Source organism: Nannobrachium achirus (assembly GCF_963921795.1).
Source record: "Nannobrachium achirus genome assembly, chromosome: 17".
Classification (NCBI taxonomy): domain Eukaryota; kingdom Metazoa; phylum Chordata; class Actinopteri; order Myctophiformes; family Myctophidae; genus Nannobrachium; species Nannobrachium achirus.
In genome coordinates this window covers 14927534-14948493 of record NC_137824.1, presented here as the reverse complement: position 1 = coordinate 14948493, position 20960 = coordinate 14927534, and the positions used below count along the sequence as shown (strand labels likewise).

The 20960-nt window shown below is 41.0% G+C and overlaps 1 protein-coding gene across 1 annotated transcript; it reads right to left on the bottom strand.

Moving 5' to 3' along the window:
- Positions 1–1260: 1260 nt before the first annotated feature.
- Positions 1261–12733, bottom strand: gcna (germ cell nuclear acidic peptidase; the record flags this gene model as incomplete). Its single annotated transcript, XM_080746547.1, has 11 exons — positions 1261–1489; positions 3389–3593; positions 4398–4536; positions 6848–6992; positions 7572–7908; positions 8760–9266; positions 9832–9902; positions 10475–10541; positions 10982–11031; positions 11371–11443; positions 12595–12733. The coding sequence occupies 11 exons, from the start codon at positions 12731–12733 to the stop codon at positions 1261–1263; spliced, it is 1962 nt and encodes a 653-aa protein (XP_080602673.1).
- Positions 12734–20960: the final 8227 nt, after the last annotated feature.

The window sequence follows — 20960 nt, the reverse complement described above, 5'->3', positions numbered from 1 at the left end:
TTTATGCTTGGTTGCGCTTGGGTGTTGAGCTCTGAAAGTAGCAGATCTACAAGCTTACAGTTCTATTTCAGCATGCAACAAAGTTTAAAATCTGCCATTACGACACTATCAAGGCCTGCAAAAATACATTTTTGTAGCCAAAATCAATTGTAGATTTAGTCACCGAAAGCCTTATATTTAAATTGACAAAAGGAGATGACATTTTATTCAAAAGACTATGACTAAACCAAACTCAAAATGGTCTGTTAAAATTAAAACTGATTACCTTTGGGTTTGGCATTGTAATAGTGTTCCTTGATGCTAAAAGATCCATGAGATATTTACAGTTCTGAGAATGTAAGACTAACTTGGTATTTATTTTATAACGACCTTTTCATTGGATTTGATGAAAACAATATTCTGTACACACATTCAATTTAGGTTTAGACCCCTCTCCCTCCCCCAACAAACAGGAATGCGTGATTTATTTTTGCAGTATCAAAACTCAAGATAAATCTTTCCCTTGCTGGAAAAGAAATGAAGAGGATTACCCAGATTGAAAAACAAAAACAAGAGCTTTTATTAAAACCATTCATACAATTCCCTTTAAAAAGCAATTATTTAAAATAACTCATTGATGACAACAAATGTTGGGACCACACACATACCTCATCTCATGAACAAATATTTAAAAACATCAAATGAAATATCACAGTACCGCACAAATACAAATTAAAACAGATTTGACAATGACGATACCAGTTCCTTGAGGTCAAGATTCACATCACTTTTGTTGAGGTATTTTCGTTGAGGTCCTGGTCTTTCACAGCGCGTATTTGGCAACTGATTCAACACTAACTTTCAACATAATCATGAAGTATGCATTAAGCATATCGTCGTTGTCAGGTGAAAACCTTGTATGTCCAAAACCGTTCGTTTTGCATTTATCATTTTAAAAATGATTCAAACTAGTGAAAACAGCCGATCTACAAGCACACAACGCCTCGTTGTGTGCTTGTAGATCGGCTGTTTTCACTACTTTTGTGCGACGGCCTTGTATGATGAAGCAGGGCTTTACTTTGAGAAAGAACATACAAATTTGAAACTATACGAGGTTTCCACCCGACAACGACGATATAGACCTGACCTACGCTAGAATCTTTGAGAATTGTCTGCCTAAAAACGACACCCCCAACAGAGGGGGACGCCGGGTCCAATGTGGTCAATGACTCTGCAAACCTGGGAACAATATATTATATAAGACACAACATCACAGGGATCTCAGCTTTGACTCAGTTTGGCCTTGGCGGCAAACTCTTCGCTGAGTTTGCGCATGACGTCGCCGTGGCTCTGCCCCGCCAGCTGCTGGCGCACGCTGGCAAAGTTATCTTTGACGAAGCTGGCGAACGGCGTGGCGGGACGACTGGAGGGGTTGAGCAGGACGAACTTCCCTTTGCAGAGAGCGCACACGAACCGCTCCGTGTCCAGTGACTTGGAGTGGCGGCCGATTCTGTGGAGAAGGAAGCAGCACAGTATTAATTGCGACCGTCAGGTCGCAGTTACTATCAAAACCTCCACCGGCTGTCAGTCCGTCCGTCCGTCCGTCCGTCCGTCCGTCCGTCCGTCCGTCCGTCACACTTTTGCTCTTCTCACTTTTGCTCTTCTCACATCTCCGCAGCCGTTGCCCCGATCCATGCCAAATTTGCCCTTGCCTGCCAAACCACAACCTCATCAACCCATCAATTCTCACATGGCCCTCTTATAGCGCCACCATGAGGCCGATTCTTGCAAAACAACTTTTTGGACACTTCCTACAAAGTTTTCCCTAAAATCACGCAAATCGGTACACACTTGGTCTACACTCATGTCTTCAACATGGATCTGTCCCATATAGCGCCACCATCAGGACGATTTTTTCAAACACATTTTTGGACACTGCTCCTACAGATTTTCCCCGAAAATCACGCAAATCGGGACACCATCACTTTTTTGGACACTGCACCTACATATTTTGCCCTAAAATCACGCTGCGAGTCTGCGACCTCACAGTCGCTTATCTGCCGATTACTGGTAGAATATACAGTACATATACTATACACATTATTCACTCTGTGAATCTGTCTCTCATTCAATGTTATATGAGATACATAATGGTTACTGTGTAAATAAGCTGTAAAGCTTACTAGGATCTAGGACCTTTTCCTATGCAAACTTCTAATAGTCTTCAATATTCAGTAATTGACAAAAGATGTGCTGCATATTCATATTATGGGTGATGTTTGTACATTACTTATATTTACACCTACATTAGTGTTTCTTTTAGGCAGGGTGTTAACTGTACTTGTACTGTACCATTTCATTTTTACTATACTTGTACTGCTCTTCATTTTTGTCTAATAGAATATTCAATCAATTATAGCCTACTTATATTATAGCTTCTACTAGTTTATATTTTAATTACAATAACTTAGTCAATCCACATCCAGATCAGAACTTAGTCTACTTATTATATTACTCATTTGCCTTTTATCTTTTAGCTGAATTACATTTATGTTTTCTTTATTAAATCTCTCTGTTCCCATTCTGTTCTTGGTTGGTCTCCCGTCCAGGTTTATTCCCTCTTTCGCTCATTTGTATTCAGTGGACAGAGACCTTTATTTCCCCTCAGGATCAAATGAAGATGTATCTATAGATAACAGGGTTTCCACCCGACAGACGATGTCCTAACCTGTTAGTTCTCAGGATTCAAATTCAGAAGTAGCATCAAGTGGGACATTAACCCATTCAGAACGGGTACACAGTATTGTGTATTAATATTTTATGCTTTAACTATTGAAAAATAGCAGATATACAAGCTCACAGCGCGGCACCGAGTGCCGGGCTGCGAGCTTGTAGATCTGCTATTTTTGAAAAATTGTGAAAATTTGAATTTTGACCCGATTCTATAAGTGTCTTTTGAATCCTTCAAAGAATTTTTGAAAACCCTCTGTTTCTATGTCAGCAATCTGGCCAGCCATCGTCAAAGAAAAGGTCCTTTTCACTTAACTGGAGCTCAGTTAGTCTGTTCTTGAGACACTACTATGTCAGTGGTTCTCAAACCTTTTCATGTCAAGGACCCCCAAAATGATATTTATTTGGCCACGGACCCCCATCTCAAAATATCTAGTTCCAGGGACCCCCCAGAAGCAAAATTTGAGTTACAAACGTTCACTTTGAAAATACGTGTTTTCAAAGATTTGCACAAATTTTCACTACTTTTTCAAAAAATAGCAGATCTACAAGCTCGCAGCGCGGCACTCGGTGCCGCGCTGTGAGCTTGTATATCTGCTGTTTTTCACTGGTTAAAGCATTCAATAATTCTAGGCCGTGGGGCATTAATTTACAAAAAAAAAAACCATTTTGCACGTACATGTTCTTGCAGCGGACACACTCCCACTGGAACTTGTAGGTGATGGCGTAGGCGTGGCAGCGGGTGACCATGGGCAGCTCGGGGTGTGCCAGCGTGGACTTGCGGGCGTAGATCTTCCAGACGCTGCCGTGGCCGTCCCGTATGCCGTGGAACATCCAGACGGCAGCGTGGCACATCTCATGGACCAGCGTGTCCCTCAGGCGATCTGCCGGGAAACGCTTGTCAAAATTGTGTTTCACAATAACGACGGCTGACGACTGAGCCAATTCACATGAAAAACTGAAACTATCGTATATATACTTATATATTATTCGCCCCCTCTATTGATGCACCTTCTCTTTATTGGTACTGTACTGCTCTTGTTTTTTTTCCTCTTATCTATCTTTTTTCTTACTTCTCTGTAACTTTGTAAATAACTGTATACTGCTGTGCTAAGACTGGACAACTGAATTTCCCCCTTGGGATAATAAAGGTATCTATCTATCTATCTACTAGTTCATAAGAGGAGTTGCATGCACACCAACCACGTTGTGCAGACTTGGGTCTTTGACCGCGACAACCAATATCCATGGCAAAAATGCTTAAGTAATTAACAGCTTAAATATGAGAAAAGTCAGTAGCTAAAGTACATAATGCCATTTGCCAATGCTCATGGCGAGTTTCAAATCAACTGTTCAACCTACTAAGGAGAACATGTGTGAATGGATGAGGGCGGATAAAGTCTGCTTCCCAACATACCCAGCATATGCCAAGCAATGGTCAATGCACAGATCGAATGGTCAACTCACTGAGGAGAAGAATTGACTGTCCATTCTCAAAGTGGGGTCTAAGACATCCAGGGGTTCTTGAGGGCATTCCAGCGAAATAATTGATAGTTAGAAGAACCAAAAGGACCCTTACAGGTCTCTCTAACTCAAAGAGTTATGGGGGTCTGTGGATTAATGCCACAACAAACCGGGGGTCCTTGAAATTAAAACGTTTGAGAAGCACTGGGATAGACAGATCTTACCTGCAGTGTCACACACTTTGTCGGACAGTTCGATGCGAGCGTAGCGGGCACCGCCAGGCCCTCGGTGCTGCCCGCTGATACAGTAACCTGCAGTCTTCCTCAACTTCTTGTTCCAAGTGACTGACAGATCAGCAGGGAGCTAGAAAAAACATACAGTACATCAGGCAAACAAAACAAGGAATTATGAACACACAATCGGGCTGTAGCCTACTGGTTCCCACAAATGGGTCGGGACCCATTCGTGGGTCGCAGACACATTTTTATGGGTCCCTTTGTTTTTGGCTCCCTACATTTAGTTTCTTTTATTATTATTCTTCCAAATATATATATATATATATATATACGGTTTGATAGAGAAACAGTACGGTCGAGAAACGGAGCACTCGCCGTGCGGCACGGGGCGGAAGAACAAGCGGTCGCTTTGAGCCAAAACAACGTCCTCCAGGCGGAGCGGCTCGATTGTCCACGACATTGCAAGCGGCGCGAAGGCCAGCGGACCTTGGTCCTGCCGCAGGCGCGAGTGGCCGCGAAGAGCGGGCCAGGGCCGCGCGGCCGGCGGAGCGCCGCGCGAGTTACGAAGCCGTGGTGAATGCAATCGTTATATTTATGCCCAGGCCGTAAGGCCTGGGCAAGCCCACGATAAACGCCCTGTCCAAGTGACTTGAATGGAGCGCTCCCTAGCTCATAGTAAGCTAATGGCTAAACACTGCCGAGCTAGGCTAGTAAATAAAGAAAGAGAGTCGCAAACAAGTGACGTCAGCGCCTTCACTAGTGAATGGCTGTCGTCGCCATCTGGTGGTGATTGGTGTGTGGTGAACGACAAAACAAGCGCTCTTACAATGAACGTACTGAGTTACCCAAACGTACTGTAACTGTAACATATATATATATATTAAAAAAAACATTTTCAAAAAAGCAAAAATGTTCATGTCTTTAAAAACAAAATTCAATGATTTTCTTTTTCATTAAAATCTAAGAAATTCCATAAATTAGAGCACAGATGTTTAAGTGGTGAAAATAGCTGATCTACAAATCTCAACGTGGCACGAAGCGACTCGTTATGAGCTTGTAGATCTGCTGTTTTCACTAGTTTGGGTCCCGGGCAAACGTTTAATCTCTTTTGGGTCACAAGCTAAAAGGTTTGGGAACCACTGCTGTAGACTACCCTGAAGAATGACGCCTGTAGATTCAGGAAAGGCTCATTGCCTTGCACACACTTTCCCAATGTAATAATACAATTTGATATGCCAATTAAACTCTCAAAAGTGTGTGTGCGCTTGTGTCCCTACTGCCAGTCGCTGTTCAGGATCACAAATTTGGTGGTCTTGTTTTTAATGTGGCTCTGGTAGCCTATAGCAATGCATCAAACAGGACCGATTGCAAAATTCTTGGCTGATACCGATCCACCGGTTTTATGAAGGTCTGACCTGCCAAAATCGATTTTTCCGATAACGAGAAAATAGGGTTGCTCCAATACCATTTTTTTCAGGCCAAGTAGGCCTACAAGACACTTCAATTTGAGTACCAATAAGCTAGAAGAACACTAATGCCAAATCAATCACAATAGTACAATATCCAAAATCACAGACAATATTATCCAGTCTAATATGACCGTCTGGACTAGGCAGGAGACGACATTGACACAGGATTATGGAACATATCCTTACATTGCAAAGGTAATCAGCACCATCTGTATTCTGTAGGCTGCCACTAAGTAGACTGGCTGCTACTTGCTAATGTTTACTTTAGTCACAGGACCAGAGCATCATGCTGTGCAGTGCCATAGACACAATTGGCATAAAACCGGTATTTATGTCAGTGACCTGCCGGTCACCGATTCGGACGGTTTGATATCATACCTGCCGATTTTTGATATTGGCCGATTCCGATGTCCATCCCTAAACTGGGCCATTGAAATTAACATTGAAATGATCGGGATGATCCTTGATCAGCAGGTGAATCTCTCCGCGCTCTTTATGCAATCTCAGGATGGAGCCAATAGGTATTTGTTATTTTCTGAACTGATTAGCAGATTAAGATCAATGTGCAAGCTCCTTTATTATGTGGTTGAAAGCTAGAAGTAGGACTGTTTTGAAGTCTCTAGTGACGTCCATGGAGATAATGTTTTAGAAAACAAATTCAGTCACCCATGACGTCTTCATGAATATTAGCCAGATACACAGATTTATTTCATCACCTGAAACTTGATTATGAAAACAGGGCAGTTTTGCCAAAATCTAAAGTCTATTCTTCTACAGTAACACTGTTATGTTTTGGATAATTGTTAGCAGGCTACTACACCGTACTGCCTGCATTGAAGTCAATCTATCAATGCCCCTTAAATATTTGAGCCCTAGATAGATGAATAGTGACAATAACTGATCTACAAGCTAGCTTTTGTTGTTGAAAAGTTCCCAAAATAGGTATTAACAGAACGTGGCAATGCTCACCTTGCTGTCGAACACAGTGGTGTTGTACAGCTTGTACAGTCTGCTGGTCAGTTCTTCCTTGTTCTGCTTGAAGTTGCGTCCGTAGGTGGAACCCGGCTCTGACAGGGACTGTAGGAAGCAGCCTGGAGTTCTACACACTGGCACTCTGGTTTAAACACAAGACAACATGAAGGGCAAGACAGACATTTACTGGGCATCCAAGTACCATCAAGGAGAGAAATTATCTTTTGAAAGCAAATACAATTATAAAAATCACCAGTACAGAACACCATCTTTAGAACACCTTGACAAATGATGTGCTCCTAATTTCTCTGCATCAGGGCTTGACATTAAGGCTTGTCCTGTTGTCCGGGACAAGTAATAAATCCTTCCAGACAAGCTCATAGTCTACATGAAGTCCATAGTCTACAGAATTTACCCTGTGGGATAATAAAAGTATCTATCCATCTGTCTATGTACGTACTTGTCCGATGGACAAGTAGCTCTTGGTTTCACTTGTTCTGTGACGCTCCTAGAAGCTTTGTGCTGTATATGCAGACTATGGACTGGCGATAACAGTGGAGGGTGGAGGTAGAAAATAACTGAAATGTCTATTTTTTTTTTTTTATCCAGACAAGTGAATTGTGCCCGGACAAGTGAATGGGAAATGTCCTTGTCCAAAGGACATGTGCCTCAAAAAGTTAAAGTCAAGCCCTGTCCATAAAAAGTAGCAAAAACCACACACCTGCTCACTGGGCCACCTCTGGGCTCCGTCTGGCTGACGGCGGGTTTGTAGACGGCTGACTGGCCCGGGGTCTTCTCACCCAGTGAGCGAACGCGTCCCTTTACAGGCAGCCCCCCTGGGGCCTTCACATCCAGGGGTGTTCGCCCCAGAGGCAGAGAAACGGGGGTCTTCTGCCCCATTACAGGGACCCCTGGGAACTTCACATCCAGGGGTGTTCGCCCCAGAGGCAGAGAAACAGGGGTCTTCTGTCCCTTGACGGGCAGCCCTGGGGTCTTCACATTCTGGGGCGTTTTTCCCTTTCCAGGTGGAATGGATGATGGAGGCTTCATGATGGAGCCTGGATTCAAGTCAGAAGATAATTGGCCACTTGTATAATCGAGGGAATAGGGCTGCCATCTAATGACTTTTACATTTTTTCATAATCGATTAAATAATGCAATTATTTCTTGTGTGTGCGCATGAGTCTATAATTAGGTCAAAGATTAATGCTAAAGTTATTTGAACCGAAACAAAGCAAAACAAGAAAATAATACCACATGATGGAAGGCATCATGTGATATTATTTTCTTGTTTTGCTCAAACCATGTTTTTGATTATCTGTCAATCGACAACATTAAAATAGCGGCATAACATGACTTTCTTCGCTCGGTGCAATGGTTTGGCTTCAGAAGACTGACTATGCTGCACAACTTGTAGTGCTGCACAATATCAGTATCGCAAAAGGCAACGATATGGGCGATATAATTGCCAATATATATTTACAAATAAATGTTTCTTGTGACTTGTGGAACAGGATCATATATTTATTTATGAATAAATATATTTATAAATAAACATATGGGCGAAATTTGCAGGGTCTTTGACTAGTTTGTGTCAAGTCAAGGCATGTTAAACGCAAGTCAAACGAGAGTAGACACTTTGAGTGGGACGCCCTGTGCGAGTGTGCGTCCTAGGAAAGTAAGCTCAAATTGTACGGTAATATATTGTATCGATATTAAAAACTTTAAACTATTAAATACAGAGATATGAAATGTTGTCCATATCGTGCAGCCCTGACAACCATGTATTAGACAAAGTCACAAAACAGAAAAAGCTGCAAAACCTTTTTTGGTAGGAACCCACCAAAACGTGAATGTTTCTAGTAAAAAACAAGGACAACTTGAGGGCTGGTTGGACCCTTTGCGTTACCTGTGAGACCATGCTTAGGTGAGGCTGTGCTGGGCTTCGCATCCTTCCTCCGCAGTCGTTCCAGCAAGGACAGGAACTCCTCCTCATCAGAGCTGCTGGAATCGTCCTGGACGGGTGGACCCGAGTGGGTGCTCTTAGGAGGGCGAGACGACAGGCTGGCGGGTGTGTGAGTTGAGTGGGTGCTCTTAGGAGGGTGAGATGAAGGACTGGTGGGCGTGTGTGTTGGGTAGGTAAAGCGGAGGGAGGGAGATAATGGTGATGGCGATGGCGAGGGTTGGCTGTCGACATCGTAGTCTGGACTGCTGACTGTGGTGGACAGTTTATTGGGCTTGGTGTGGCGGGTACGCCAGGTGCTTTTCATCACAATGCCACATTCGTCGTCGTCGTCGTCATCGTCGCTGAGGAAGACCGGCGAGTCCCACTCAGAAAACGGCCGTCTCACCGGAGGCAGAGGTGCGGCAGGAGTGGTCTTCTTCGACGCCACAGCAGGAGTGGTCTTCTTAGACGCTACAAAACAGCAGATTAAAAACAAAATGGGCCTCAATCACAAAAGAAAGCTTACATTTTTAAAATAGCTCATTTATAAAAGCCAAGGATATGCTGGGGTGAATTTGGACTAGGGATTTGAATCCTCCGCGGTTGCGAGCTAACAGAATTGGCTGTGTAGAGGGAGGGAAGGCGGGCGAGCCAGGGAGGGTGATGATTTCTGAATGTATAATATTCCTGGAGAATGACACTTCTCAAGCCCCTGGAGGGTTTTTAGGCATCTCCTTCACATTTTCTAAATCTTTGTAACAAATGTAAATGTTGTTGTAAGTGAAATAAACACAAAAAAAAATCCACTGGCTGATTCGTCTGAATCGGCAGCTTGGGACTTTGTGTATCAGATGAGACAAAATCTCACAGGGTTGTCAGTGACACGTGTGTGAAAAATCTGAATTGGCAAAAAAAAAAAAAAGACTAGTACAGAGAATCAATTCAGATAAGCCAAAAAATTATGAATGCCACAATGTCCATGGACAAAGCACCGTTTAGGCCTGCAGCATAGAACAGATAGAGTCATGCAGGTTACCTCTAGCAGCAGACGGCTTCTTCTGAACAAAGTCATCATCAGATGATAAGTCCACTATGAAATGTTTGAGGCTGTGGGGAAAAACAAGCATTTCTCAGTATTTCTCAAAACATGTCAGACAGCGTGAGAGAAGCAGTTATGGAAGACTACAATGTTTTACAAGCGGCCATGAATTCAGTCAGCGTTGTCTACCGCTGAGGGACCCAATCAGAAGCACCACAGATTGTCTGTGCTGCGATGACGGCAGCCGTGCTCTGCCACTCTCTGAACCAAAGGGCCTGGAAAACTGATGAAGAACTAGGCTTTGAATTGAATTCTGGATATAAAAAGCTCACAAAATAATGTTGTCTTTAGAAAGGCATTGCTGGGTGCAGAAGCACAACATTATGTATTGATGTTTTAATAGCAGACCGACTCACGTCTGATCTCATCACTTAAGAGAATGAATTCTGGTCAATCTGTTTGCTACGATAATTAATCTCATGACACATGCAAAGTTCAGTTTCAAGCACATTCTGGCAATGCGGTGGGAAGAGCCATTTCAAAAGATATTTCAAGAACAAATGATTCTATATTCATTTTTTCAAAAATCTAAAAGATAATCACAATAAAATCATACATTCGCAAAAACTTCAAAACCCACCTGTCTTCACTGTTGCTCTCAGGTGTTCTCCTTGGCTTGGATTTTGGCGTCTTCATTCGGTTCACAACTTCAACATGCAAGGACAGACAACAGGAAAAACACTTCATTATCATCCATTGATGAGAACTTGCATCACTGACAAAATGACACTTCTACCACATGTTCAGATACTGGATTCTGATTGGCTTAAAACAGTGGTAAACAACCTTGAGTTGGCTCATGGACCCCGCCCACTGTTGTGTTGCAGTTGATTGTAACTAAATAACCTTGCAAGTTACAACTGTGTTTTCTTTCATTTAAATGGTAGAAGTGGTAGAAAAGCAATTTACCTGAACAACCCTGAAACAGTGGTAAATCAGCCAACAACCCACCCCCTCTCAAGGTAAATGGCTTAAATTTTCAACTGAAGAACTTTTGCGCTATAAAATGCATAATTTCTGTCAAGTGACACTCGAAAGGGTGACACGTCGCCAAAGTATAAACAGAGCTTAAATCTGGAGTACTCACATGCCTCAAAGCCGCCATCACTGTCCGAGCTCAGGGCCACTGAATGGGAACTACAGAGTGACCAATTGGGTTACATGTGTACACTCCAAATGTGTACACTCCAAATGAATTAAATGTTTACATGTTACATTAAATGCTTCACAATATTTCAAGAGGTTACATAATACATTACAATAGATAATGATATTACATAGATGTTAATTAGCTGCATAATTATGTAATTAAGGGTGCAACGATCAATCAATACAAACCAATGACGATTATTATGTGTGAGCATTATGTGCAAGGCATGTGTGCTTTGCATTGTGACGCGTTGGCGTCGTGAGCTTGTAGATCTGCTATATGTTGACGCTGGGGATTTATTTTACTCTGTGTAACCTTGTTCTTACCGGTCTTTCTTCACAGCACTGCACGGTTTCTGTGAGCTGGGTTTGACTCTGGGTGTAGCCCTCTCCTTCAGATCTGAGGAGCGATCAAACAAACATCATTCACATAGCACATTTTGTCCATTAAAATATCCCAATAGTGTGTAGGGCTGGACAATACATTGATATAAAGTCGATATCGGGATATGAGACAACATATTGTCAGGGATTTGGGGGATATTGTAATATGGTATGGCTAGGCTATGGCAGTCTGTGTGTGTAAGGTTCCTTCACCTACATGGCCAACAGACTACAACTACGTGACACATTGGGTTTGTATATGAATGCGGTTAATCCTGATATCAGACAACAGAAGTAACGGGACAACCAAAATCCCGGTCCACGTCTAATTAATACCCAAGACGGATATAGCAAGACACGGCAATTCCGGTTTACTTCCCCATCTGCGTGACATAGGTGGATACCTTTTTAGGAGGCGGAAGCACTTTGGAGCATTCATTTCCAATGGGAGAGTGAATGTGAACACAGCTTCTGAACCAGTTTTTTGTTCCATGGTCACTGAACTAAATATTAGATCCGATTGTTACAAGCCACATAATATTCCCAAATTTTTCATACTAAAAAGGCTTATTTCAGAGACAAATTAGGAGAAAATCAACTTTATTATTGCTAGGGCTGTCACAATTATTACATAATCGTCTAATCGCAATTTTTTGACATAATCGCAAATATTTTGTCATAATCATCATAATCATGAATGTTCATACATTTACAAACATTTTCAGAATTAGTGGAAATAGCAGATCTACAAGCTCAAGTGAGCTTGTAGATCGGCTATTTCCACTATCAATGTTATTTTTTAAGTAGAAAGTGGTAAAATATGTCAGTAATTTCTTTGTGTATTTAGGTTGTGTCATATCTACCATGTGCAACTTCAAAGTCTAAAGCCGAACAGAAATGTAATTATCAACGACAAAAACAATTAAATCTTTAATCGCAATTATTTGAGTGACAATTAATCGTCATATAAAATGTCATATCGTGACAGCCCTAATTATCGCCCTTTATCTGTCCCAGCAACACTTTCGCGGGACCTAGAACCAGTAAACAGGACTTTGCAAGCCCACTTAGGAGGCTTTTTGTAGGCTTCGTGTACCATGTCGCACTCTAGTGGCTCCAATCAGGTTGCCCTATCTTGGTATATGAAAAATCTTTGTTAATACTTACACAGGTCAAACTCCTCATCGCTGGACTCTAGCAGGACATTGCTTCTGTAGACACGGTCTCTGGAGGGTTGGTTCTCCTTGTCGTCTTCACTGTCAGACAGCTGAGCTTCGACAGGAGAGGCTGTGTCGACGGTCCCCATGATGCCTCGCTTCCACATTTTACCCCTTTTCTTTCCTGTTAAAAAAAAATGGGGGTGTAATTGTTACATAGCTCTATTGTTCTGCCCTTGGTACCGAGTCTGTATGGCTTGGCAGACAGCTAACATTTGCAACTAATAAAGCTCCAGACAGTGACTTGAATTAGGCTCTTTACTGGTCACAATTTATTTGTAAAACTGAAAATACAGAAATAGAAAAACTAACATTTGTGTCATAATTGAAAAACACATGCTTCAACTTCAATTCAAATTCAATTCAAATTACACAAATAATTATTACAGATCTTAACAAACTTAAACCCATAAGCTTTAAGAGCCAGATCTAAACAAATGTACACAACTTGAACTTAATACAGACTTATCCTGTCCAAGGCTTGAGAGAAAAGGTTCAAGTGTGTCAGTGTGCTCTTGACAAGAGTGCTGGTCTAAACCGAACTGGCTCAGAAACTTAGATAATCCCTTATCAACTCACCTGGTGAGCCTGACCAGGTGTACAACATTACTAATTAGGCTAAGGCAGGGGTCTTCAACGTTTTCAGGCCAGGGACCCCTTAGCTGAGAGAGAGATGAAGCAGGGACCCCCACTACATATTGTATAACATTGTGCTGCCGATTAAAATTCCCCATAGATTTCTTAGACAGCTTAGACTTGTTTGACAGCTCTAGGGCTGTCACAATTATTACATAATCGTCTAATCGTGATTTTTTGACATAATCGTGATTATTTTTCATAATCGTCATAATCGTTTCCATGTTGAAAAATGTTCATATATTTTTAAAAAAAGGTCAAAAATAGCGGAAATAGCAGATCTACAAGCTCACAACGCGTCGCGAAAGTTATTTTTTAAGTAGTAAGTTGTCAAATATGTCCTAAAAGCCAAACAGAAATGTAATTATCAACGACAAAAACACAATTAAATCGTTAATCGCCAATTATTTGAGTGACAATTAATCGTCATGTAAAATGTCATATTGTGACAGCCCTAGACAGCTCTGTCATCATGTTGGAGTAATGTGTAATTGTGTATGTTGTCCAGACATTTAACCACTTGAACAGTCAAATACTTTAGTCTGCTCTTCTTTTCACTCTACAAACCTCTTTGCCAAAAATAGCCGATCTACAAGCTGTTAGGCGTTGTAAGCTTGTAGATCGGCTATGTTTGGCAAATGTTCCACTCATTATAGGGATGCTAGGGTTCAAGCGGTTAATGTAAAAAAAAACATGATCCTATCACACAAAGATTTGGCGGTGCACCTGTAGTAACTCTGGGGACCCCCTAGGGGTCACGGTCCCCCATTGAAGACCCCTGGGCTAAGGCACATACCACATACCCCAAGGTGGCAGCAAATCACACATAAAAGTAGACAGCACATCTATATTCCCACAGTAATCATTGCTGTATAGAAAGGTTTGTTCGGTAACATCTCTCCTGCTATTTAGTGAACACTTTATTTTCAGGCCTGTATGGGATACCAATAATAGTACAGGAATCAAGATAAACATATTACTAAAGTTACTAAATAAAGTACAGTACTCACATTATTTTACTTAAAGGACCAGTTCACCTCTGCAAAATGCATCATATGACCAGTTAAAATATCTAAAAACACAGATTGAACACAAAAAAAATAACTCAGGATTGTGTTGATCGTGTAAAATAAGATCTGGTTGTCCCAGAGGTGAACTGATCCTTTACGTAAAGTAGTATCAATACTGCAATGTAGAAACACAACCATTCATACACATCTTTTGAAAATAGCCGATCTACAAGCTCACAACTTGTCCAATGTTCCACCAGAATATGGATGGCGGGTTTCAATGGTTTAAAGCAATGATTCTATCTCTTCTTTAGTTACTGGTTACTTTGCAGGTATAAATTACAATATTACAAAACATACATAAACCACTTTAGCCCTATTTTATATCTAGGCTATTTGAAAATAGCAGATCTACAAGATCTCTTGTAGATCTGCCATTTTCAAACATTTTGTACTTTTACTTTTGGTATATTTTGATGCCAATACTTTTGTACTTTTACCCAAGTAAATATTGAATTCCGGACTTTTACTTGTAATAGAGTATTTCTACATTGCCGTATTGATACTTTTTTACTCCTAGTGAAGGAGTAGTTCACTAGCCTGGCAAGCCAGCCTCACACTGTGCTTTCACTCACTCGTTCCTGGGGAAGGAATGAGTGAGCTCAGTATCAGGGCTGGCTTGCAGGCTAGTAGTTCACAGTCACCAAAATGACCTTTTTCCTATTGATTAGTCACACCATGGAGACTTGAGTTCAATAAAAAAATATATATATTTGTCGCATTCCTTAGACAAAAAAATCAAACCTCGGTTCGAAGTGAAGCGGTGAACTTTTATTCTATGCGATCTAGAGCTATGAACTCCATACATTCGGTTCGAAGTGAAGCGGTATGTGTTCTAGAGCTTCAGAATTCAGAATTCTGAATGAATTAATGATTTTATCTGGAGGGCCGAATTTTCATGTGAAGCTTGACCAATCCTCAAAGTATTGGACATTTTTAATCATCCAATCATCAGACCGGGACGGACACTACACACATATTCTGGACTTACGGGACAGATAAAACCTGTTCATTCTGGACTGAAATGACCATATATGGACGTGGGGGACACACATGGGACACACATTTACGGACAGATAATTCTGGACTGAAATGACATGGGGGACACACATGGGCCACTCCTTGGATTATGGAAGCGGCTTTCACCGCTTCAAAAATGTATTCGAGTAAATGTACCCCCATTGATTCTGGATGGGGACCCAAAAGTATGGGCCTGGATGGGGACCCAAATGCATTTGGGTGAGAATCAATGGGGGTAAATTTACTTGAACCTTGACCCGGCCTAAATGTACCCCCATTGATTCAGACCCAAATGCATTTGGGTCCCCATCCATGGCCTTATTTGGGTCCCCATCCAGGCCCATGTATATGGGACTCCATCCAGAATCAATGGGGGTAAATTGACTATAATATTAGTTTTTTGTCTTAGGAATGCGACAAATACAAAAAGAATTATTGAACTCAAGTGTTCATGGCGTGAGTAATCAATAGAAAAATAGTCATTTTGGGGGTGAACTAACTACTCCTTTAAAATTTAAAGAGCTGCAGACGTAGAGAAGCGCGTTACAGAACAAACACTAAACAGCAATGATGACCAGAAGAATAGACCTTTAACTGGTCAACCACAACTACAAAACCTGTGTTCAAACCCAAACATATCACATAAAGCAACTTTACGTTCATATATCAGCACTTTTAAACAACAGAAGTAATGTAATAATAGTTGTAATGTAACTCAAAGAGCTTCCGTGTTGACTGTGAACTGAAACACGCTTCAGTCAGTCTCAAGTCATTATTATGTCTTTGTTTAATCTTTCTTTCGTACGTTTCTTATGCAAAATATGAACATAATCAATACGTTACTTGTCAGGTAGATGCACTAGTCCAGATAAATGAATAATAATGGTAGTTTACACACAGTGTCTGCTTGCTGCTGTTGTTGTGTGCCTTTTGTTGAGGAAAATTCAAATACTGAAACCGGATGTTGACGAGTGCATGGCCATCCTCTTCTGTTTTCTCACAATGCGTTGCACTACCGCCATCTACTGGAAGAGTAGACCCAGGAGTAGACCAGAGGTCTTCTTCAACAGGGGGTCCAGTCCACGACCCCTAGGGGGCCCACGGAGGTACTGCAGGGGGTCCGCGAAATTGTGTCTTTATTAAACAGTAGTATTGTATTTCAGGCCAATAGAATATTCAAAATGGACAGAATCATGGTTTATTTTTAACATAAATGTGGAAAATGTTTTAAAAATATTTAAAGACAAATGTTTTGATGATTAGTATTAAAAATCATTTGTCTTTAAATATTTTAAAAACAAATTTTCCACATTGATGTTAAAAATAAACCATGATTCTGTCCATTTTGAATATTAAATAAACCATGATTCTGTGCATATTGAATTTTGTATACAGTAGGCCTACTTGACAATCATCTCCCCATCAGTTTGGGGGTCCCTGGCCTGAAAATGTTGAAGACCCCTGGTTTAGGCTGTAAGACGGTAAGTTGTGTTGCAGTTGTTACAAGTAAATAGTTGTCATCAATTTCTATAGAAATGCTTGAGTGAATTCAAATAATAAAATACAACAATGAAAATCTTACTTCACTTGTATTTATTTTTCAGCCAAGCAGCAGTGCAGTGTTCCCTTTTGTTACTCCATGATCAGAAAACGTACAGAAATACTTGAATGAATTATGAATATGAAGTGCAAAAAAACAGTATAAAACTGTAAAGCAAGTTTTCAACAGCGGGTCCTCAGAGTTACTACAGGGGGTTCTCCAAATCTGTGTGGTTCCTGTGGAAATAAGCCTCGGCTTTCTAGGATCTCCTTTTAGTTGACCTTGTACCAGTGATTTGTACTGTCATGAAACTGTACTTTTTTCTATTGCAAACTTCTAATAGATTCTTCAATCAATCAATGTTATAGGAACCTTTTTTCTACTTTTTTTTTTTATAAACTACTTGAATCCTAGCGTCCATATTCTGAGAACCTTCGCCAAAAATAGCCGATCTACAAGCTCACAACGTCTCGCGTCGTGAGCTTGTAGATCGTCTATTTTCGGCAAAGACGCTTGGTGTAGAGGGGGTGGGGAAATGGAGTAGACTAAGTACAGAAATGTCAAGTTATGTATTGGTTAAATACGTATCTGAAAACACACATTGACGTGAATCCAAAATATACCAATGATTGTGCTGTCAAAAAACGATGAAACTATATGGAATCTATGAAAATCTTGTGGGGTCCCTGCTTCATCTCTCTCTCAACTAAAGTGGTCCTTTCCTGGCCTGAAAACATTGAAGACCCCTGCTGAAAAGAACAGCATATAGCATTTGGCATTACCATCTGCTATCATGACATGTCATAACCTGGAGAAAGTGGTCACACAAACATCTACTGTAGGACAGTGGTGCTATGAGTGGGGTCTCCAGGAAATGGACTTTGCAGGTCTGTGGGGGTCCTTGAAAATAAATCTCTCTAGGGCAGTGGTTCTCTGCCTGTGGGTTGGGACCCCCAAAATTATTTTGGGGGGTCCCCACAGATGATTAACTTAACTAATGTGAAACATTGTTTTCTCACTCAACAGTAAACAAACCAACATAACGTTTAAGTGTATAGAGTGCACATTTCTAAAGTGACAATTAAGGACTTTTTAATGCCCCAAAAATGACAAATTAAACATTGGCCAAATTGTGAAATATTAGAGCAGAAACTGTGAAAATAGCCGATCTACATGCTCACAACGTCTCGCAACGCAAGGCGTTGTGAGCATGTAGATCTCCAATTTTCACAACAGGACCGTGTTATACAAAATGTAATGCCTCAACTCTTAGCGCTCATCAGGGTGGGGGGTCCCCAGTCAAAATATGATTATTTGGGGGGGTCGCGGCCTGAAAAGATTGAGACCCACTGCTCTATCAGACTGCATGACTTTAGTTTAGTTTAGAAATGGCTCCTCCTTCTGACTATGTGGGTGCCACACATACGGGAATTCACAACATTCAGAACACAGGGGAATTACAGTATGTCTACTTTGTTAAAACATTTAAAAAAAAAATAAGAAAAGAGAGATATGAGCTTGTAGATGAGCTGTTTTACTAAGAATGGAGGGTTTCATTCGTTATATGGGTCTCTCAGCTAAAACTGTGACACACTCACCATAATTATTATGGGATCCTTGTCCACAAAGGAACAGATTCCGTGAGAAAGTAGCCTCCTTCATATTTTGAAAGTACATTGCCAGTTATAAAGATTCAAATGCTTATATTACATATGACCCAATTCTGAAAAAAACAAGATATCAGTACAGAAAAACACAGCTGTGTAGACTAATTTTATCTTTTACAATGGCTAATATACATTGTAAATTATGAAGGTGGGTTTCGAGGGCAGTTTTGAAGGATGAGGGGAGGGGCTCTTTGAAGTGGTTAGGGAATTTGTTCCAAAAACGTCAACTGGAGCTGAGTAAGTGTGGAGGGAGTTGGATGTGTGTGTTGGGGGAGGGAAGGGGAGGGGGGAATCTCAAGGTGAAGGTCTGGTGTGATGTCATCTCTTGAGTTCTGAACGAAACTGGAGTTGCAGCAGGAAGCAGATTTCTTTGCTTGACTGGAAACGTCAAGTGGTGAGAAGAGTTGAAGCTCTTGAAGGACAGTGATGTGCACATCTCTGAGTTCTGGACAGAACTGGAGTCGCAGCAGTCGAGCTGGTTTTTGTGAGCTTCCTAGTTCAGCACGAACTGTAGACAGATGAACAAGAGGAAGACCATAATATGTAACTATAGATAATATTGTTCCTGAAGAAACAATGAGGGCTCACTTCAAGCCCCCCCAAAAAATTAGTATGAGGTTTGGGAGGTGGGGTGGCGGTGGAGTATAGGGTGTGTGTTTGTGTGGGGGGGACGTTTTAGCATCAACATATACTTTGAGTACAGCACCAATTCACCAAATTAAGATTACTCAAAATTTCGAGAAGTTATCACCCCCACCCCCTTTACCTTAGCCCCACCCACTTGTTTCCCCTATCCTGTACATATAGTGTTTTTATAACTGTGATATAGAATGTTTCTTTGCTTGCTATTTGTTATGTCCATGAATTAAATACCAAGGACTTCCAACATAAAAAAGACCGTAAAAGGTCTTATTTGGGATGTTCCTTTTAGGCAGGGTGTTTTAACTGTACTTGTACTGTACTACATTTCTATTGTATTGACTATACTTGTACTGTCCTCCATTTTTGTCTAATAAAATAATCAATCAATCAATCAAAAACTCTTATGTACCTGTACTAGGGCATTCACAAATAGTGATTTTTAGTATTCGAATTATTCGACCTCAAAGTATTCGAATAGTTGAATATTCGACAGGACTGGCCAAACTGTCAAATATTAAGTCAGCAAGAGGCGAACATTGTATGTAGATCTGCTATTTTCACAATATTTATTATCTCAGTCACATTAAATGTAATACCAACAATTCCAAGTGCTTGTCAGGGTGGGGGTCCCCAGTTCAAATATGTTTATTTTGGGGGTCACGGCCTAAAAAGGTTTGAGAACCCCTGGTATAGAGCATTAACAAATTCATCCACCAGGGCCATTGACAACTCAGGAAAAAAAAAGAAGCGAATATTTGACTTCGGTGAACAATGTCGAATAGTGACTTTGATATTCGAATATTCAAATATTCGAATATTGGGTGAATATTACCTACCTTGAACCCTGGAGGCATGCGCGCAGGGGGTAGGGGGGGACGGGGGGGATTAACACCTCCACTTTTTTTGGGTGGGGGGGGATATCCCCTCCAGTGTTCAGGAGCTCTTTAAATTTTTAAAATCGCTTCATAATTGCCCGATCTATGAGGAATCAATCTGCAGTTTTGCTTTGCTTCATATAGATGCGTGATCGCTGATCGCGATGCGTCATGCCAATTTAGCCAAATAAGAAAAGAAAAAAAGCTCTCGAAGCACTATAGGCTATACATGGCATGTTGACAGCTTTTAAGTCTAAATATGTTTTTTTCGGACACACACATGTACAGTAGGCCTATGTGCTACAGTTCAAGGACATGCAGCAGCCGTCTGGCTGCCATTACCTAGGCGCTGAATTAAGTAATTAAACAGCCCTATTCTTTTACATCTCTGTCATTTTTGGTCTAATTTTACAAATGTAAATTTCTAAATAATAAATGAAATGTATTTATTATTACTGTACTCAATATCAAACTAAATCAGGTGGGATATGTTTTATTTCGTTTAATTAGGCTACTGGTTCCATCAGATTCCCTTTTTTTTTGGCAGGAGGCCGCCGTTCCGTAGCCTATTAATTAATAGGCCACTATGCGTCCATTGTTCACTCAACAAGGCCAGCCTATGTCACACTGACACGCTGGCATGAGATGAGAGAGACAAATAGATATGTGGACGTGACAAAAAAAAGTATTATATTAATATAGCCTTCTCTCTCTCTCTCTCTCTCTCTCTCTCTCTCTCTCTCTCTCTCTCTCTCTCTTTCTCGCCTTTTTTTCTCTATACGCAAACAATGTCGGTTCTAATAAAACAGACCTTATTGAGTGTGAGATATTTACAAGCATGATATCACTGTGATATGTGAATAAGC